The 21,877-nt window shown below is 38.0% G+C and overlaps 2 protein-coding genes across 4 annotated transcripts in view; one reads left to right on the top strand and one right to left on the bottom strand.

The window, feature by feature from the left end:
* The first annotated feature begins 826 nt into the window (after positions 1–826).
* LOC108682335 (conserved oligomeric Golgi complex subunit 2) lies at positions 827–14,033 on the top strand. The gene is made up of 15 exons (XM_018171482.2): positions 827–1,066; positions 1,317–1,553; positions 2,031–2,146; positions 2,926–3,214; positions 3,521–3,724; positions 4,279–4,409; positions 4,721–4,844; positions 5,668–5,807; positions 6,887–6,966; positions 7,503–7,681; positions 8,381–8,576; positions 9,045–9,186; positions 9,831–9,972; positions 10,448–10,618; positions 12,158–14,033. The coding sequence occupies exons 1-15, from the start codon at positions 995–997 to the stop codon at positions 12,257–12,259; spliced, it is 2,325 nt and encodes a 774-aa protein (XP_018026971.1). The 5' UTR covers positions 827–994; the 3' UTR covers positions 12,260–14,033.
* Positions 14,034–15,563: 1,530 nt separating this feature from the next.
* Positions 15,564–21,877, bottom strand: part of LOC108682334 (bone morphogenetic protein 1-like) — a 42,153-nt gene continuing 35,839 nt past the window's right edge. For all 3 annotated transcript variants that reach the window (XM_018171479.2, XM_047881664.1, XM_018171480.2), the window contains 7 exons: positions 21,408–21,553; positions 20,372–20,551; positions 19,664–19,861; positions 19,342–19,455; positions 18,937–19,118; positions 18,380–18,608; positions 15,564–18,088 (listed from right to left, as the gene is read on the bottom strand). In XM_018171479.2, the coding sequence (XP_018026968.1) occupies positions 18,519–18,608; positions 18,937–19,118; positions 19,342–19,455; positions 19,664–19,861; positions 20,372–20,551; positions 21,408–21,553 (910 nt within the window). In that variant the 3' untranslated portion in view covers positions 15,564–18,088; positions 18,380–18,518. The remainder of the gene's footprint in view (positions 18,089–18,379; positions 18,609–18,936; positions 19,119–19,341; positions 19,456–19,663; positions 19,862–20,371; positions 20,552–21,407; positions 21,554–21,877) is intronic.

Below are 21,877 nucleotides of genomic sequence, written 5' to 3'. Positions count from 1 at the left end.
TGAATTAGTACTTCTAAAAGTGGGTAGTTTTTCTTATATTTAACTGAATAAATTTGGGATAAAATGCAAAATGGCTCTGAACTGATAGTGCCAGTGGCCACTGGCCAAACTGCAGGTGCAGGACTGCAGGAGCAGGAACCTCCCTCTCCCTGTTCTTAAAAATAGAATTCTAACACTGTAGCTACTATGTACTATCAGTACCCCCTAATTACCTGTCGTGGTCTGCAAAGTCTGCAGAGAAAGTTGTTCTAGTGAGTGGCGTTCTACCTTTAGTCTATCAATACTACCTATGTTAGGCTATGTAGTTAGCCTAGTACCTAGCTAGCCTAATAAGTTGAATGTTCTATTCATTCTACCATAGCATAGTGCATAGTCTAGTCTAGACTGTGAATTGGAATATTAAACAAAAAATTTTTTAGTTTACAAAAGCAGATTGAACCAGCCACAGCAAAATTTTTATTCATGATAATTACTAAATTAGTATCTTGAAATGAATAATTGATCAATTTGTTACTTTATAAAAAAACTAAGAATATCTCTAAAAATAATTTTCTAAACTTATCTTTAAAAAATGTAACTATTTTATTTTACTAATGAACATACGGTTAATTACTTTGTCAAATGTCAATTACCTCTAGGCTCTATGTATTAGAAATTGATATTAATAAATATGTACAAATTTGTATTTTAATCTATTTAAGGCATATATGAAACTTGAAAAGCATACTAGGCTACATGTCAATTCATTCCACTTTTCAAAATGTGATTGTAGGGCCTAAAATCTACTTAAACTGTTAAACAAATGTTGTGACTTCTCATTTTTTGTAGAGACTAGAGAAAGATATGACAGCAGCAATGAAATACTGAATTATATTCAATTCAAACTTTCTTATAGCTCCATTTCAAACTTCACATAAAAATATGGCATGATCATCTTGGTCTTGCTGGTTCTACTTCTATTTGTCAAATAAGGACTAAATAACAAGCCAAAAACATGGAAAATAAAGCTGATGTACAACTTTATGGGACTTCGGACCTTTGTTTTGACAAAGATGTCTTCATGCGGGTAAGAGAATTAAATGGTAATTTGTATTATGGCATGCATATTTTCTATTGATGCCTGAAATTTTATTACTATATCCTGTATTCTTTTATTCTGTCCCACTTCATAGATTGTACTAAAAAGTTTATGAAAGAAACATTTTGAATTTTTGATAAAATCTTGAAACTGTCCTAAAAGGTGAATTATACAACATGCTGTAATTTTGTATCCAATGTGACAGAAAATATTCTGTAAATATTTATTATGTTCTCAGCCTGACTTCAATGTGGATGACTTCATGAGAGAATACAATCAGCTGAATGGCAATACCAACTTAGAGATGCTGCGTGACCATCTTGGTGTCTACCTGAAGGTGTTGCGTTCAGCAATGATTGATCTAATCAACAGAGACTATGCTGACTTTGTCAACCTTTCAACCAACCTCACTGGGATAGACAGCCTTATACAGACTCTCACAGTTCCTTTGGAAAAGCTCAGAGAAGAAGTTTTGGTGAGGAATTCATGCTATGATTTTATCAATATTGAGTGTTTTTTTTTCTAAATTTCCTGAGCAGTTTGAAAAGCTATGCTAATATAATAATCTAAATCTATTAATACTAGTATTTATCCAGTATTAACATATCAAAAAATAGGATATTATTACTACCATATAGTTTTATCTGCAAAACTATTTTCCTGGAGCTAGAACAGGAATTAACAAAGGGGCTAGAAAATTTGTTCTGGAATTGATAAAAACTTGCTTTTAAGATGAATATAAATAGATTGCTTTGAATGAAAATCTACAGGAAATTTCACAGCAACAAAAAATTCTGGAAATTCACCACCAAATATCTCATTGATCAGCCTATTCATTGGTTTAAATGTCTAGAAGCTCTCTTCCAAAGCATTTCCATGAAAAATATTGCTTTTTGGTTGTTATTTTCTTTATTTTTATATTCTTGGGTATTTTAAGACATGCCTTGTGCAGAGCGTATCTCAAATGTTGGAGACTGCAAGCTCTGGAGTGATGTCTGACCTGCAGAAGCAAGATGCAGTTCTCAAATACAAAAAGAAACTCTCCACACTCTCTATTATTGCAAAAAAGTAGGTAATACATCATTTACTAAAGACTTATGTTAGGGGTGAATATGCTGGAATTATTATTTAAGTGCAAAAACTGATCATTCAATATGGAGCAAATTCAATATGGAGCATCAACAGTTGTGGTTTATTGTGTCATTTCTGCTGTTCATGTCACCTGCTATCAATACCAATGAGGCAATGACAGGCTTCACTACAAAAGTGTAGTATATATTCCACTACTAATTGTAGGTTAAATTATTCTGCCTTGCTAATGGCCAGATTTGTACTTTGTTGTGTGTATACATTGTGACAAAAAAAAAAAAATAGTGTTTTTTGAGTGCTGCATACCAAGTCTAAATAATGTATATACTATATACTTCTTTCCTTTAAATTGTTCTAAATGATCTTGTGGAACAATATTGTTTTGTGTAAAAAACTGAATGGTGCATTTTAGTTTTCATTCTATAGTGTAAGAGCATCAGCCAGTACCGGTATTCTTCTCCAGTTTGAGCTTCTCTAACCACTTGTGCGTGTTCATATTTTATACATCTATGGTCCAGCTGATTTCAATCTATTTACTTTCCCAGTAAATTATCAATTGCTTCTAACTCATCTACAGTCTACCTCAATGCTATTCATTTAAAAATAGTCCATAGGAGAGCTAAGATATTCCTCAAATATTTGCTGGAATTTTACATGTAGTATTATACTATCTTTTGGTCCTGATTTTTGAAAAAATGCTTATCAAATCACTTGTTGGAAAACATTAAACTCCAAGAACATATTCTGTGTTTCCTCAGACTGGACAACTTTGAGGATCTCATCAGTCATCTTAGCTTAGACTCTGAATCTCCAATGCAGCAAAAAGCTGAAACAAAACCAGAAATTTCAAACAATGCTGCATCACCATCAGCACCCTGGACTGGTATCCCAGAAACTCCAAGTACAGAAGAAACCACCTCCCAGAATTTGTGTGCGGAAGTTTGCTCTCAAGAGGAGCTTCTGCACAGGCTTGCTGCAGAGCTTAGTCATCTGAATTATCTAGGCAGCACCTGCGAAGGCACACATCTGATGAGCATATATAAGCCTGTAAGCTTCCTAATGTGGTCATTTCATAAAAGATTATTGACAAAATGCCATTTTGATCATCAATTGACAGGAGCAAGTTGCAATACACATTTTGGTTAGCATCTGATCTTTTTGAACACAACTACTAACTGAATCCTGGTATAACACGAGTCTTTAATGGAGAAGAAAGTCTTTTTTTATTATTGTATTCTGAAGCAAGGCTGTAAAAGTAGTTTCCTTTCTGATGTGACTGCTGCCACTCTGCAGTGTGGTGCATTATATGCATAAGATATTTTTTCTGTATTGTTTTTTATTATCTTCCACCAGCATATAGAGCGCATACAATCTGCAGTGGAGGCATGCATTGAGAGCAACTTCCGTACAGCCCTGGGTGGAGACTTCTGTAGAGGTTCAACCACAAGCTGCAACATCACTTTGCTTAAACACACCCTGGTTGCCTGCACTGTGCTGGGCAGACCTGGTGTTGTGCAGCGTGTACTGAGAGACATACTCAGCCCACTCATACAACAAGTATATATATCAGCCCAGAGCCCACTAATTTGCACTAACACTTTGCAAGACCTTTTGATGATTTACAACAGATTCATGCATGCACTGAGCTTGATATTGCTGATATCACTGTTAGTGCTCTATATTTGGTGACCAAATTTTGAATAAATAGCACTTGGTGTTATACTCTTGCTGCCCATAGAGTGATCAAGTAAGTGTTAGTGCTTTACTTATTCTGTCCAGCTAATGACTGTTACTCTTGATACTCTATTCTTCCTGTCCAGATAATGACCGTTACTCTTGCTGCTCTAATCTTCCTGTCCAGATAATGACCGTTACTCTTGAGACTCTACTCTTCCTATCCAGATAATAACCAATATTTGTTATTCTTGATACTCTACTCATCCTATCAAGATAACAACCGGTATTCTTGATTCTCTACTCATCCTATCCAGATAATGACCGTTACCTACTCTTGCTGCTGGACTCTTCCTGTCCCGATAGTGAGCAAGTTTTTCTTAGTGCTGTATCTTGCTGCACTTGCTATGGCTAATAAAGCTACTTGTTGTTCCCAGACTGTGAGTGACGAAAGTCTGCGCAGTAACCCTCGCGGCCTGACTGGTGTATTGAGCTCCTTGTTGTCTCAGCTGAAGACGTGCCTTGCGCCGCTGCTGGCCCTCACAGTGCCACGTAAACATCACAGTAGGTACGACCAAACCGTGTCATATGCCTAGCATGAATATTTAGTCCATGCTCACTGCCTCTGTGTGAACGAACAATTCTTCACTGAGATTTGTTACTCACGGAGTGTAGTTTTGATATAAATGTAGTTGATAATATTTATGTCATGTAAATTGGTGGAAATTTGTGTTCATAGTATTGTTTATTTCTACAAGGACTTTGCATTTGAACTCTATGTGGAGTTTTACTGATAATTTTAATAGTTACCTAATGTTTTTGTGAATGATCTATTAAATGCTGGGACAGTTATAAGCCTAAAATATTATTTTCGTGCAGCTGCAGTGCAGAGGAGGTGCCAGGGCTGCAGTTCATCGAGCGCAGCGTCTTCCCCGAGGTGGTGACGGCGCTGTCAAGCCTCACCGACTTCTTCAGTCCCGCCAACCCCAGCCTCTTCCACCAAGTAGGTATCTACTGCTACCCGTGTGGGTATCTACTGCTACCCGTGTGGGTATCTACTGCCACCCACATGGGCATCTACTGCCACCCACGTGGGTATCTACTGCCACCCACGTGGGTATCTACTGCCACCCACGTGGGTATCTACTGCCACCCACGTGGGTATCTACTGCCACCCACATGGGCATCTACTGCCACCCACGTGGGTATCTACTGCCACCTGTGTGGGTATCTACTGCCTCCCACGTGGGTATCTACTGCCTGCCACGTGGGTATCTACTGCCTGCCGCATGGGTATCTACTGCCATCCACGTAGGCAGAGCTCTTGATTTTGGACATTTGTTACACTTCTGCATAATTTGTAATGTACTTTACTTAATTCACCCACGCGCACTACAGTATACACGGAGCGTATCGTTCATTTTACGTTCACATTGTGGTGCACTTTAAATGTTTCCTCGTTGGTGAACAATATATACCGCATGCACGTGGTGTTACATCCGTATGAGTTGCATTCGTTAATGAGCATTAGGAGTATGCACCATGCCATTGTACTGCTCACTGAACACCAAGAGTGGCGTAAATGCTTTACATAAACTATGAACATTGGGAGTTGCAGTGAACAGAACATTGGCTTCGTATTATTTCGCGTATTTAATACAAATTAATGTAAATAATTTGTGTATCTTATTAATTTGTATATTAATTAATACAAAATGTATTGAAAAGTAAAGAGTAAGAGTATTTGTATTAATAAATAATTAATTATTAATTAGGTATTAATAAATAATTAATACAAATGCTTGAAAGAAATATTCTTTTTGCAGAGGTACTCGCAGTGCCTGGAGCTGCTGGACGCTCTCGAATTGCTGCTTGTAACGCGTGAACGAGTCGTGCAGTTCAGAGCCATGGAGGAGTACCAAAAATTTCTTGACCTCTGGAATCTGGCCGTTTATTTCCAGATCCGGTGAGCGAATTGTTTGCAGCTATCAATTTGACTTTGCAGGCTTTAAAGTAGTGATCATTTTACAGCATTTCTCTTTAACTTCACTTCTTGATGTTAGTTTGTCTGCTACAAATTTTATAATTAATATTTAACACACTTCTACCTGTCCAATTCATGTGAAAATATTTCACTCTTGCGTAAAGTTGAAAACAATGCTTGAATCAATTGACAGAATGCAAAAAATAAATGTATTTTTTTGGATAAAAATAATAAAAATAATTTTAATTAATATTCGAAAATAAAATAAATTCATTGTAGATGTATAACATTGGAGACACTTGCCCCTTTTGAAGTGTTGTCTTTAAAAAGTAATTTTTAAATGCATATTATTCTAAAATTTACACAGGTGCAGTTAGAGAAAATATTTTGAGCAAAGGGCTAAGTTATAAGAATGTCTTAATTAAATGACCATAATTTTGTATTATACTTCAAATTAGTCATTAAATTATGGCTACGAATTGGATAGTTGCGCGCATGGTTATATATATTGAACCATACCATAGGGGTAAGCACTCCAGTCATAAAAGTATTGTACAAGAATAATCGACTAAATAATGAAGTTTGATTAAAATTCTATCTCTAGAGATGAATGAATATACTTATTTTTGTTGTGCTTGCTAGTGCAAGAATGCTTTGAATACACGGCCAAGTTTTAATGTCCTGTAGTGTTCAATGTCGGTTTAGTTATAAAATTAGTTCATGGAATCTTGAACAAATCTTGGAATTTTTACTATTAATTGAACCTATTTGATAGATTACCGGAAACAACTTGTAGCATCCCAAGGTGAAGAGGGAACAGCATGAATAGTTGATAAATTTATGTCACTGATTTCTTGATTGCATCACTTAATCGTCTAAATATCACGTGACTAGAATTTTAGGCTTGAAATTGTTAACTCTCTGATCTAGTCATGTGGCTAGTCAGAGAGTTAGAACCCATGATCTAGTCATGTGGCTAGTCAGAGAGTTAGAACCCATGATCTAGTCATGCGTCTCTAGAACCCATATCACGTCTCAACTAATAGATTGAGTCTTTCCAGGAACCAAGAAATCAGACAGGTGGTCGAGAGCAGCCTGTGCGAGGAGGCCGGCGTGAAGCTCCTCAGCCGTGACGTGTCAGGTAAGTTGTGTCGCCTCTGTGTGCTTTTAAATAAATACATGAATAAATACTTTACACAAGTAATTGACACTTTGAAATCAGCACTAAAATTAATGTTTTTCCTGCAACGTCTTGTCTGATATTTATGACGTGGGAAGTCAGACCTGAGATGTAGTGCCTGCTACGTCTAACCTAAGACGTCCGGCTTGGGACATACCTTTGAAATTCTGCATGTATTTTAACGGAATTTTACGCACAAATGCAGCTCAACTCAAGTTTGCAAGACTACTGATTTAATTAGCATGGTCATTACTGCAATAATCCCCAATAACAATATCACCGGAACAACTTGAGTATTGATTTATCGATATTTTTCCTGCTGTAATAACCCCCCTATAAAAACATCACATCCAGAACCTATTGACTTAATGAACACTGTCTCAGCTGCCATTACCCCCATATAAAAATATCACAAGCGGGACATATTCATTTGAGAGTATTATTTTTAAGGAGGCGAGGGTGGCGGAGGCGCGATACTCAAGAGTTTTATTTATCAGGAGGCGAGGGTGGCGGAGGGGGGATGCTGTGCAGCACGCGGGGCGTCATGCGCGGCACGCAGCAGTGCTGGCTGCCAGAGGTGTTCCTGCCGCCGCTGCTGCACAGGTTCTGGAAGCTCACTCTTCTCATACTGTCCCGGCACAGGACCTGGATCACGCACGCTATAGACGAGATCAAAGTGAGCTTTGTAATACTCATTTGAAGTATTTTTGCTCTTCATATTGTATTTTGCTGGCTAATTCAGATTTCTAACTTGAAATCATTTTTGCTTACACACATAATGTGAGAACGCACAGTGAGTAGTATTTCTGAGCGTGGTTAAAGAACAAATATGTTGACATCAAGTGATGTGCACTTGGTTTTTCACAATAATATGTAAGAATTGAATACGTCATCGCCTGAAATATAGGTTTCAAGTGCTTTTTTTAAAATAAGGAGAATTATAAGCAGATAATTAAACGGTAAGAAACGTCTGCTCGAGGAATATCAGGAAAACTTCAGTTATTCTACTACTGAGTTAAATTTATGGTCAAGAATATGAACCTTCTAATGCTGCAGGTTCCTAGGATTATATTTTATTTGATGTGGGACTGGCTGTCTTTACAGTAGTTAAATGGATCAATTAGCATCCAATTGAATGATGGTATGACGACCTTCACGGTAGCGGTCGCAATTAATGTTTCAAGTTACCTCCCGCTGACTAGCGCAGTGGTCAGGCGTTAATTAGATAAGAGGAACTATAAACCATTATAAGAGCTGTACCAAACATTTTTTTTGTGTCCAAAACAAAACTCCAGTACCTGTTATTTGGATGGATTATAATGTCTAACTATCAATATTTCCCTCTTTAATCTAAATAATAATTAATGGTCATCAGGGTGGCGGAGGCGACCTCTTGGCACTGAATCCAAAGCCTGGCATGGGAAGCTGCCGCCCGACGTCAGTGGTTCATCTCTGTGTTGCTTTGCTGTCCGACATCCGTGTTTTGTGTGGGCACATTACAGCGCTCTACGACCAACACATCGCCCAGCACACGCAGCACCTTGAACACAAACACAGCACCATGATCATCAGTGAGCAGAATCAGTGTGAAGAAGTTATTTATGAAATGGTGTACTTGATATTCATCAGTTGTATACATTGTTATTGAAGTCTCGTCTAAAGAAATTTGAAATGAACCAGTGGGTAGAAATAGGACGAATTTCTCAGCACAGAGATCCGACTTGCAGGAATTACACTCAATTCATTCGCTTGTAAGCCTAGAGAATATATGAGGAAGTGTGAACCTGAAATTTGCCTTAAGCTTAAAACGAAGTGCGTTAAAATTTCATTCGGAACTTTGCTTCTAATTGTAAATATTTTCTTCCAATTGGTACTGATGGTTTTCTTGGAATTTTACTCTCTGATGTTGGTATAATGGTAAGAAAAAACTAAAGGTTATCCATTAATAAAATGATGGTTGCATGAATTCACGGAATGAGGTATAATGTAATATATCTGAATAATGGTTTATATTAAGCTGATGGAATCTCATCCTTCAGATGCATTGAAGAGAGAGAGCGTACTGCTGTTGGCCTTTGAAGCAACGCTGGTTCAACTCATCTGTGATGACGTCATTACCGCCGTCACCACCGCTCTTCAGCCCGTCACTGCCACGCCCCGCCTCTACCGCCGCACCAACAGGTACGTGGCGCCGCCCGTCACTGCCACGCCCCGCCCCTACCGCCGCACCAACAGGTACGTGGCGCCGCCCGTCACTGCCACGCCCCGCCCCTACCGCCGCACCAACAGGTACGTGGAGCCATTTTTACGTTGTTCAGGAAATTTATAAATTATATTTGTTACAATCCCAATTATAAATCACAGTTAACTTCTGCCGTGACACGAAATTCACTACTTGAGAATCTGTTACCACCACTACTGGTAACGCTCACGTTGTAAAATTCTGTTCAATTCACAATTTTTTTGTAATGTTGAAAATTTAGAATTTTCGATTGTTTTCTCTAGTCGAGCCGCGGGTTGTGTTATTCGATTCAGCTTACTATCATCGAATGGAGTGTCATTGCACTTGCTTTTGATAACTTGTGTAACCCGATTTTTTACTTAATCCGTCATTTGAAATATGAACAGAAATTATGCCCTTTAAATTTCTATCTCTCCAGAAATAACGTTTTGAAAAAAGTAAAAAAGTTGCGTATAGTGGAAGTTACGATAAAAAGAAATATTTTCAGTAAACTATACGTGTAAAATTTGAAAATTTAGGCTAGAATTCTCCATCTTCTATAAGGGAACTTGGCTAACTTAACCCCCTTTCCCCCTCATAATAGAGAGGTTCCCACCAAGCCTCAACCCTACGTGTCGGGGGCGGCCGCTCCCGTGCTGCAGCTGCAGCAGCTGGCGCAGCATTGCGTCGCCGCGCCGCTGCTGCGTTCATGCTACGTCACCATCACTGCTGCCGTAGCTAAGCAGTGAGTCGGCTTTGATTCGCGGTTATAATTTGTGCTTTTATACGTCGCTTGACTGTGCGTTTGTCATCCGTCTATATCGTCTTAAAGGAAGCAACTGTTTCCTGTGCATATTTATCTTTGTTTCACGTTTATGCAGCTAATATGTCTCCATGCCTAGAGCGTCGTGGTGCAGTGGTGAGAGGCTCAGTCTATCGCTTCCAGTTACAAGGGTTCAAGTCCTCATTGCAGGACCAGTTCTTTTGGGTAGCTTGGTTCATGGCAAACTCTGCCATTCATCCACTTTTGATTGATTAATGAGTATCTGGCTTGTCCAGGATGTTATGTAATGCAATAAAATGGTTCTGGCCATTCAGATAGCCAGTGATGGTTGTAAAAACTTATCTTCAAAATTTGGGGCCGGCGATCTCCCGCTCCCGTTAAAAGTTGCAACTACCAGCCTGTGCAATGCACACGCTATCCATTCCACCATCCTCACATACTCGACCCTGACCAGCGAGGTACTGGACAACGTGTCCAAGACAGAGGAGAGCTTGCGGCGTCTGAAGCGGGCGCGCGGCACCGCGGCCGTCACGGCGCCCCAGGGACACTCAGACGAGGATAAGATCAGGGAGCAGCTGCATCTTGATGTGCAGCACTTCGCCATGCAGGTCACTGGTCAACTGCAGTGTTGATTAACCTTGTGATGAATGAGTAGATTATCAACTACATATATAAAATGCTATTTACCATTGCAGTAAATAAAAATATAATAAGATCAGGGAGCAGCTGCATCTCGACGTGGAGCACTTCGCCATGCAGGTCACTTGTTGACTTCAGTGATAATCAACCTTGTGATGTATGAGTAGATTATCAACTACATATATAAAATGCTATTTACCATTGCACTAAATAATAATAAGATAAGATCAGGGAGCAGCTGCATCTTGATGTGCAGCATTTCGCCATGCAGGTCACTTCTCAAATACAGTGCTAATCAACTTTGTAATAATTGAGTAGATTATCAACTACATGTATAAAATGCTATTTACCATTACACTAAATACTAATGAAAGTAAATGATATTATTAATTATTAATGTTAGGGATATTAATGATTATCATTTGTTGTTTGCGGGATGTTTGGAATACACTTTTGCAGTAAGATTTGCAATATTTTCAAACATTTTTAAATAGGTTTCAGGCTCATTATCTTTTATTTAAATTTCTGTTTGACCTCTTAGTTCTAAACATTTGTTTGTATGACAATTTCATAAGAAGATAACACTGTAAGGCAAAAATTAACTTTCGTAGATAAAAAAAAAACTTCTACACCCGCTATTGGAGGATGTAAACTTATTAATCAAGTAGATATGTGCAGTTTTAAGGTTTCATTTTCATTTAATTTTGCTACGCTCCGGGCATGGATAGGAAACACCGAACGACTGTACCGAGGTCTAAATCTGTTGGATTTCTGCTGGAAAATTTGAATAGAAAACCTGAGATGCTTATGCTTTACACTTTTATGTTAGCATTGTAATTTGGCATATCCTTCTCATTAACAGCGATATTTCTGGTAAAGTCATCTACAGCTTTTTGAGCGTTTCTGGTAATATTATTTTGACTCTTGAATCGACAGTTAAATTTGTTAAGTTAGTTGAAAGGCTTTTGTTGTAATTTTAATTGTGCAGCCTGGCAAATGAGTTCAACTAAGATACTGTAATTTAATAAGATATACGCTGTGCAATTATTATTTATTTATATAAATAACTTATTTAATTAAATAATTATTATTTATTTATATATTTATATTGTACAATTATTATTTATTGGACTGAGTCGCCATACAATAGTAAGAATGATACACTGTAGAACAAAAGAAAAACAAGCTTTACAATATTGGTAAAAAATGATACAAAATAATAAAACGCTGTCCTTATTAAGAGTAAAACATCTTATATAAATAAGAATAAGACATTGTATATTAATAATAATAAGACATTGTATACAAATAAAAATGAGACATTGTATACAAATAAGAATAAAACATTGTATATTAATAAGAATACGACATTGTACATTAATAAGAATAAAAAATTACACACTAATAATAACAAGACATTGTATACAAATAAGAATACGACATTGTATATTAATGACAATACGAAATTATGCACTAATAATAATAAGACGCTATATTTCTCTGTGCAGTTGAGCAGCGCGTTTAGCGAAGCAGCGTCGGTCGAAGAGTTCGTGCAGCTTAGCAGCGCCGTGGCTGCTGCTAGGACCGCCGCCTCCGACACTACTTCATAATCATTTTTTTATAACCAAACAATATACTGGGTAAATTTAACCAAACCATTTCCTGGATTTTAACTTAACTATTTCCTGAATAAATTTAACCGAGCAATTTCATGCATAGGTTTAACCAACCAGTTCATGGATAAATTTAACTCAAGCATTTCGTCGATAAGTGAACAATTTTGGACAAGGTATCATCTAAGAAAAATATTTAAGACACCATTAAAATTTTTATGCATCAATGGTTTTTGATAGCGGTTATTCTGGAAGCTTTGGGGAAAAATATATTTGTTTTTCGCATCGGCATTTTTTAGTTTATGCTTCTATATTCATAGGCAAAGTATAGGATGTCAGAATTTGTTATATTTTATAATTTCAATTGATGAACGAACTAAAAAATTATTCAGATTCACTGGTCATCAATCGAACTTATATATCTAATACAATTGTATGATAACGATGAAAATGGCGACCGGGTTGCTGAGAACCTAGTATAATTTAAAATCATAAATAAATTATGTTATTCGATTTAATGAAGGAGCTGCTCAAGCATCGACATATTTGCGCTCTTCAGTTGCCCATGCTGAATACGATGTTCACAAGCATTTTATGTTGATGACTCCGACTAGTTAGGCCGTTGAAGTTTGTGCATTTATTCACCTGTTCTTCTTGGAGAATTTTTATTAGAAATTTATTAATATTTATAATAATAATATTTATGTTAAATATTTTCCACTCTGGAAATTGGAGAATTTTCTAGAATAACCATGTATATAACCTTAATGTACAGGAATATTTGAGGAATATGGTGTTACCAAAATTCCCAATAAACGAGGTACTTTGGCAATATTAAAATTTTCGCCTACCGATGAATTTCAAGTTTTTGTGTAAACTATGGTTCCTTTTATTGTTTGTGCCTGAAGGAAACGTAAAATATCCCAAAACATTATTTAACGTCCGATTTATTTATTTGAAGTTTCTTCCATGTTTATTATTTCAACTGTTTATGGAGAGTAAGCATTACTTCCGGAAGATGTTGATATTTTTAAAAATAATTTTAAAGCTTGTCATGAGAAATGCTTTTCACGCGTCGCTTTACCCCAATAACAATAAGATAATCGAAGCGTCGCCTTCAAAGTTGCTGCTTCTGGGTTGTTAAGTGCTTGATGTGACAAAAAGTTCTGAAGTTATCTTGATCTTTTAATGCCCCGATGGCTTGATCTTTTAGTGTTAACCATCAAACACTGACAGTGGGTCCTAAACTGGAATAGGCGTATCTACACTGGTGCGTGAGGGATTTACAGGTGGTATGCGAATATTTAAAGATGTATTCATCGATAGTTCCTTGATTATTTCTCACTTCAGAAAAAGTTTAGTCAAGCGGTAGATAATCCGGAAGTCATCTACTGCTGTTGCCAAATGCTTGAATTATGGTCTCAGCAGCTCATCGTTAACTCAAACGGTACGTTATCTCGATGCGCTGACCAGTACCAATTCAGTTGGGACAAAATGATACGTACTAGTGTTGAAAATTTGCGTCTAATAAATTAAGTATTATTAATGACAAATTACTTAACGGTGCTGCCAAGTAGTACATGCTTAAAAAAATTTCTGGAACCAGTGTGTCGATTGCAGATTCGGGAATGGCCTCTTCTAAAATGATAAATTTAATTGGCGAAAAGTTAGGATGTTTTAAGTTGTTGCTTGGTTTTACTTCTTAAAATGATTTATTTACGTGTTTATTTAGATTTTCTCACGCACGTTTGTATAAAACATGAAGCTCAAAGGCGTATATTCTTATCCTAAATTGCCGTCGCTAGGAGATAAATTTGTTTTCTTCGAGTGAGGATGAATTAATAAGTTTCTATTTATTCCTAAACTAATGAGATGGTCGAATTTGAGACAGAAAGTAGTGTAGAACAAAATCATCACTGGGTGTTTCATTTGCTGTTCATGCCTACTTTTAGTAATATCTTGTTTTTGTATCATTCATATTCCTTATTTTTCTATGAAGATGATTGATTGTCATTGTAGTTATGAGAGGATGAGAATGAAACATCTTTTTCCAAATAGAGAAATGATTTAATTGAATACGTATCAGCTCGTAAAGTGGTTTAGGGATGATAGGAGGGACAGACGAATAAAAATATAGATGAACAGAGTTGCATTCTAACGCCAACATGCTGGACATATCTTGGTAGTTGGTTTAGATTCAAGTACTTTTTGAAGCTTCTCGAAAACTTCAAATTACGAACTTAAAACACGGGACAGAACACCACCGAGCAAGGTCTTCAGGCTTTAAGTAATTAATTTGTAAGCACCGTAGCGTTGGACGATGACACGAATTTTCTTTAAATCTCTGCACTAATTTAAAATTTATAAATAAATACATTTAAATGTATACCCTTTATAGCTTTCTTAAGAATGTACATTTTTCTATGGAAGTTATCATAGTACGGGTAACGAAGTCAAAGCGTGTATACCAAGAGATGAGATTGGCGCCGTTGATTAGGTAGAAGTCGAAGCAAAGTGGCTGACAAGACATGGCATGGGAAGCAAGTGAGATGGATACTTATATGCTAAGAAAGTACGTCGCAACTAAAAAACACTTTAAATAAGTTGAATGTTGCTCTTTTTATTCAAACGCTTGAATTTGTTCAACAATAATAATGTTTTAGTAGTACGGTCAAGCGCAATGAATTTTGAAGAGGCAATCGTGTCGATATCGTTACACTATAGTGACTATATACTGATTACTGGACTTCCTTCTATCTCGACCGAGGATTGAAAACGGAAGCAGGCTTTGCTTAGGACATAAATCTGATTGACAGACATACGCAGATTGTTTAGATTGCATAACCATCTAACTTCTAGAGACAGAGCTTTCTTTCTTTGAGAAATATATGTAGGCATCCGGCCGTTGAAACCAAGTTTATACCTGAATTTCGCTGCCTGTTCAGATTAGGTTGGCTTGTCGGTTGAAAAGGCCGTACTAGTAGCGACGTATACCACCTCGCTGGTTTATCTCTCTAGCGCGGAGTCACACCGTAAATATCTCGTAACAACTATAAAGCGTGTTGTATTCTCTCTAAGCTACAATAATTACTGCCTATATACATCCCGCCAAAGGCGACACAGGGCTTAAACTCTAAATGATATTGAGCACGCAATTTTTCGCTTCCACACGAATTTTCAGAGTGGCAGGTAAACATTTTTTTTTCGTTTCATACTATCAAAATTCACGACTATGCACATCTCGATAGATGTCTAAACATTTTTAATACATATACAATACGCAAACCGAATGTTTTTTTCTCATTTATTCATCACAACGAAGGGGAAATAATCATTTAATTTTCAAATAATACTTCCTGGGTACTGCTAAAATCAACCAGAAATACTGTTTTCGATGTCTCTGGAGGGTCCAGGCTTGAGTCGAACGATTAACACGTCATATCTCTCGCATTTTTTCTTCAAATTTATGCAGATTAGAATATTATTGACAAGAAAAATGGGAAATTATTTTAATTAGTATCATTTGTAATGCGTAGTTATTACCGTTGTCTACTACCTATTTTTACGCGCTTCGAATCAGGAGAAGGTAAACTTGGTGACTTGGATCAGGTCGTTGAATATTTTGTCAATCGAGTTCATTTTTTGAAATACTGTTCCTAGATAAATTATTCTAATTCCGGCAAGCTAAAACGCAATTCAGCAAGCTAAACAAAAAAAAGCGCTTTGAAATGGTGGCTCGCTGCTTCTTTGATAGACAAACAATCTGAACAGAAACGGATACACTGGTACATAGGAACTTTTTCATCGTGGAAGAGACTCTAGAATATTATTATTAGCTTAGATTAATTTATATAATTGTTGAGAAACTATTTAGTTCAGCAATTATTCTGAACTTGTATTATCCGAGTTCACACTCAATTTTTCACAGTACTAAAAGTAATCTTCAAATCAGTACAATGTCAGACAAGGGAGTATAGATTGTAGGATGAATTAGCGAGTGCACAAAAATGTTTTCTGTGCCTCAATTGCAGACTCTAAATGATTACGATTTATATAAACACTTCATAAGCCTTTCTGCAAAGCACTGAGATTATAGTCCCATCTGAAGCTCGATTATAACTAAATAAGAGATCTTATTTCTTAACGCTCCACCTTAAATCATATAATTAAGACATACATAGGAGAGCAAGCCGTTACATTACAGCTTGCAGGCCACACGAAAGCAGTGATGAAAATACAGACTGACCAGAGTACGCAGGTCTTAAATAGCGGCTACTGCAGCTCATTAATATAAAATATATGATAGTGATTGACGGTTATTAGGATATACAATGGATTATCATGCAAGTCAAGATGGAGTACCCATGGCAAGTTCAAATGTGCTTCCATCATAAATACTCGTTATAATGCAATTATTATGCACCAAATCCAAAACAAATCCCAAAGTGATTCGCGAGAAATTTAACTCCCCTGATGAATAGATAACTGAGATTATGCAATTTAGCTATTAATGAACAAAATAACTCTTAATTTAGTCTTCTTTCTACGATTTGAAACTGTGTACAAGTGTGTTCACAAAGAGACGTTGAAGTTTTCTTAAATTATAATTATTAGTCGCAGCTTATAATAAAGTTTCTCTCATGGTAATACGTACGGTGAAAAAAGCTGACTGTGTAATTTTGCACTTTCAGTTGAGATCGACCAACGGAGAGAGGGCTTTGAAGTTGCTCTTTCAATTCTAAATCTATGAAACTGCGTCCTACCTGATGGAGTCTGATGCATGCAAAAACCTCGACTGAATAATAGATAAAATTCTGTTACTCAGCATATGTAAATGCAAACTGCGATCGCACTGGAGAAAGAGAAGGTGACCATGTTTGAGAGCTTGAGGCATACGTAGTATAGTAACGACTACGTGACTTTGGATGGATGCCTGGCCAAAAATGGAGTAACTGTTCTAAGGAAACTTGCGAGTAACAATCGCAAACTATCTCCACTAGTAGAACATTTTCCGTTCTAAGTATCACTACCATATTCACATGTTCGTTATAAGATGAATTATAAAAGTAGAACTCTATACTCTGCAACATACTCAATTAACGTTCGTGTTGCTCAACAATATAGTCCTTCAATAACTCTGAAGTTGTTTTTATGAATTAGGTGGGTTGTAAAAAAGTTAGGCTACGAACATTTTTTAGAGAAGCTTTCCAACAGAGCCATGCAAGTGATGCATGTCTGTGGGATAAGCTTTATGCAGTTTATGCTTGACTAAAATGTAATCAATGTTTCTATCATACATAATTCGCTAATACAGTTCAACAATTTTGATTCTGATTGAACCACGTTAGTCTCGAGTGGCATTTGTTTCAAGTGACATTCCATACAAGGGACAAGTCGGTCGAGTGACAATCGTGTCATTTCAATTGATGAACACCGAAAGACAACCGCAGCATTCTTCCAAGAATACGCCACTTTACCACATGAGCGGATCCTTAGAAGCTGAGGATGTAAACCCCAACGGCTCTTCTTGAATATCTTCTTCGTTGTAGTCATCCTGCTGCATCTGGTCGGCATCGTCCGCATCGATGTCGCGTGGCTGTAAGTGGTGATGGTGAATCATGTCTTCGTCTTGCAGGCCATGGCCCATGTCGTGATGCAGGAGGTGAAGCAGACGGTCTTCTTGTTGCTGCATGTGATGCATGTAGTGGTCTTCTTGGATCTGGTTCAGCATGGGAGTCTGGGTGTGCGTTGTCTGCGTCAAGCCCGGAGTGTGCGGGCGTGAGTTCACCACCTCGCCAAAGTCGTTGTATTCAACACGGCGGCCTCCTTCAGAACACAATTTTAAACACATTACGTGGATAGGAGCAGACAAGTGTGCAACTTATATGTTTTCATTTTAATTAGTATTTGAATCAAATCGGATCATTTTTGATGAACGAGAACCGTATGCACGAAAATGTGAGACTGAAATTACAATGTTGTCGCGGAAAAAAAAGATCCTTGGTCAGTTAAATATCTCTGCCAGATACGTTGCAGCAACACATATCGCATTCGTTGGTACTTACAGACTACCTGGTTCTATGTTTTTTCGCTTATCCTATCACTTAATTAATGTACCTGAGGTAGGCGTAACATGGCCGGATCGACTGTGTTGCCCAACACCCCCCATGAGTGCGCTACCAACACTGCCGCGGGGGGAGGCGTGGCCTCCGATGGCGGTAGCGGGACGCTGTGTGGGGGAATGTTGGGCGTGGTCTCATACCACGCCCTCCATACGCAGGGAGGCGTGGCTCAGGTGGTGAGTTGCCTTACGGGTGCCTATCACAGGCGACACACTCCGGTCCCCCTGGGGTAGTCCAGCATGTCGATTGCAAAATGTTTTCCAGAAAAGGTATTGTTTAGGGAATGACCATTTCATTATTTTGTATAATAGAAATTGACGTATAATTTCCACAACTGCAATTGTAACAGCATTCAAATCCAATTGAAGAATCCTAATTGATTTTCAGTCACTGAAACAGTGAGATTATATAGTTTAATAGCTTGTCGTAAAATTAATGAACTGGAGCTGAAGACGAAACGTCTTAGAAGAGGACCAAATAGTGAAAACGCGTGATAGCGTTGTCTCTATTAGGCCATTTAGAAAAGTTTCTAGAGTTTACTGTCAATCTTACAATATCCATTGCAGCGAAACGTGCGCCTTTTTCATATGCGTGAACATGAGCCATTGAGTTCTCCTTTTTCTTGCTAAGCTTGCGCTTCTGGCACCAGAGACAGACGACTAGGGTCACGGAGGACGACACGCCCAGCACGATGCTGGTCAGCATCACCAGACTAACGCCGCGCGCCTTGTCGCCTGTTCAGAAGACGAAGACAGACCATGTTAACGGCAAATAGAAATAAAATATTTGTTCAATGCATATACAGTACGTTCAAGGTAAAATACCACGCTCACGCCTTATTCCAGTTTAGGGGGCGTTTGAAAAGAACATATGTTTAAGGTAAACAATATGGAACCAATCCTATATGATGCCGAGAAACAGGTGATGCCTAGAATTTTTAAAATGCACCTAACTTACATCGCTCCTCGTCGGAAAAGTCGCTGAGGCCGCAGTTCGCCACGCCGTCGCAGTGAAGGGAACGCGGAATGCAGAAGTTAGTTGACTTGCACAGGAATTGGTTGCACTGCGGACCTGAAACGAACAAGTTGTGAATTTATGAACTTGCTTTCCATCAGATCCTTTTCTATCTCCAATTCATGTCAAATTTAAATGAAACGATAATTTTAACACAAATGCAGTTGTCCCAACATAACAAATATTCAGTGGAAATGATCGAAATCTTAATTATGTAATCTTGATATCGGAAAAGTTCGGATACAATTATCGTTACGGCACATACTATCCAGCACTTCAGTCCAGATGGCCTTGAATCCTTTAGCACCGACAGCCCTGGCCGCAGCCAGGAATGTCATCCTGAGCACCGAGCCTTGGGACAGTATTTGGATTTGGTCAGACGGCAGGGCGTCTCCGCACATGTCCACCGGTATGTCGTCCTCGTGTTTCCATACACGCACCGCGGCCGCGGGACAGCCCCGCTCTGTATTACATATAAAGCATTGAAAATTCTAGTGTTTGAAAGTTATAAAACATGAGCGAATTCATACAGATTACACATGTCCACCGGTATATCGTGCTCGTGTTTCCAGACCACACAGGTAGAGCAGCATAAGGTTGAACGCAGCTAATTTAAGATAAACGTATATTCATTTTTGTCAGTTGTGTTATCCAGTTGATATATTTGCTCTTGGGCGAGGCCTCCCCTTGAGTACGTTCATCGATATAATAATGAGTATCATTAGTTTTAATATTGCAGGAGGTTTACCTCTATCAGCATTCCATTGTCTTATTTAACTTCTTTAAAAACATATTATGAAATTAACGTTAATTTGTAACGAAAATGAGAGCCCGCATAATATCTTAGCGAATGGATTTTCTTTAAGAGCAAAAGACGGGAACCATAGTAGGGCGTTTTAGCCTGGTCGTACTTAATTACATGTGCGTATTGCTTACAGAAACATGAATAAAAATATCCATGAAAATATCTGACCTTCTGGATTTCCTTCAACAGCGAAAGACTGGAACCAGAGTAGAACCTTGTAGCCTGGTCGGACTTGGATGTACCAATCACAGTAAGACGAGTCCGTCTTGTCGGGCGCTCCGTAATTCTCGGGGAAGTTAGGAGACAGCAGCTCGCCTGACTCAGATTCGGTAATGTTCCCCCCACACACTATAGAATATAAATAAGTATGAATATTACTCTTTTCGAAGCATTTGAGTGAATTTTGTATAAAATTTAGGTTTAGTAAGCAGCAACAAAAAGTTTTTTTTAGATATTGCGCTGACGATGACAGAAACTTTTCATAAAATCGATTCTTTTTACTTTCATAAGTGTGAAAAATACCTGTGTGGTCAACAAACCTGTGCAGCACTCAAAATTTATCGCCAGTTTTGAAATCCTAATTCATTTTGCAGTGTTTGTTCATTTGAGGGAAATAGCCTAACCATAAAAGCGAATTGTTTATTCGCTCCTTATCTCTCCTCAAATCCAGTTGCAAAACTCAATGGAAGTTAATCTATTGAATGAGTTATATTATTTTTCGTCTCTCTTACTCTAACATTTACTAAGTTCCTACATTATGTTAGTCCAGGAAATTTTTTTCAACTTAATACATTTTCAAGTTTTCTGAGGTTCATTGTGCAACGAAAAATTTATACTGATTACATTCAACATTAAAAGTCTCCTTTTTCTATTTGAAGACATGGATGGCGTCAAAGCAGCTGTAAACACCCGAGTGATCAGTGTGTAGAATGACCCTCCAATCCACCGCCTCATAAACTACACCCAACACCAAAGGTTTCCTCTCTTCTTGAAGATATAGTCATATAGATGGCGTCGAAGCCAGCCGTTGTAAACACCCGAGTGATCTGTGTGTAGACTGTAGAACGATCCACCACCCTACCGCCTCACAAACTAAACACACCACCAAAGGTTTCCTCATTCTCCTTGAAGATATACGTCGCAGCAGCCGTAATCGCCCGTATAGAACCACCCGCCAACCCACCGCATCACGAATTAAACCCACCACCAAAGGTTTCCTCTTTCTTTTTGAAGATATAGATGGCGTCGAAGCCGCTGTAAACGCCCGAGTGGTCGGTGTGGAGTACCACTCGCAGTCCCACAGCTTCGCGCTCGCTCTGCGTCGGACCGGGGGCAGTCTCTCCGCAGTATCTGACACAGAATTGTTTACCTCCAAAGAAGTAAATAATGGAAACTAAATTCTATGATTTTGTTGCTCTGACTCATGGTGTCCTGAATTGGAATCGTTTTTAATGGAATGCTCCTGTTAAGAGTTAAGATTGCTTGTGGGAGTGGCATTTATGGATCATCTAGAAACTTTTCGTTAGGTTTGCATTTCATGCATGAAACAAACAAGCAAAATTGTGTACCATACTCTCACTGTATTCCTAACCCTTTTGTCTGAAATTTTTAACCTTGCAGAGCTATTAAATATACAAGATATTTCCGTAAAACTATGCTCCTATGCGACTCAGT

Source organism: Hyalella azteca, unplaced genomic scaffold (genome assembly GCF_000764305.2).
Source record: "Hyalella azteca isolate HAZT.00-mixed unplaced genomic scaffold, Hazt_2.0.2 contig8532, whole genome shotgun sequence".
Classification (NCBI taxonomy): domain Eukaryota; kingdom Metazoa; phylum Arthropoda; class Malacostraca; order Amphipoda; family Hyalellidae; genus Hyalella; species Hyalella azteca.
The sequence above is the reverse complement of the archived record's forward strand: the minus strand, read 5'-3'. Positions and strand labels throughout refer to the sequence as shown.

What these genes read in the sequence shown, in the direction of transcription:
- LOC108682335 (XM_018171482.2), top strand. Translation starts at nt 995, where the DNA reads ATGGAAAATAAAGCTGATGTACAACTTTATGGGACTTCGGACCTTTGT. An exon ending in CCACGTAAACATCACAGTAG is followed by an intron (nt 4,410 to 4,720) that starts GTACGACCAAAC and finishes ATTTTCGTGCAG; the next exon opens with CTGCAGTGCAGAGGAGGTGC. An exon ending in TGCAGCACTTCGCCATGCAG is followed by an intron (nt 10,619 to 12,157) that starts GTCACTGGTCAA and finishes TTCTCTGTGCAG; the next exon opens with TTGAGCAGCGCGTTTAGCGA.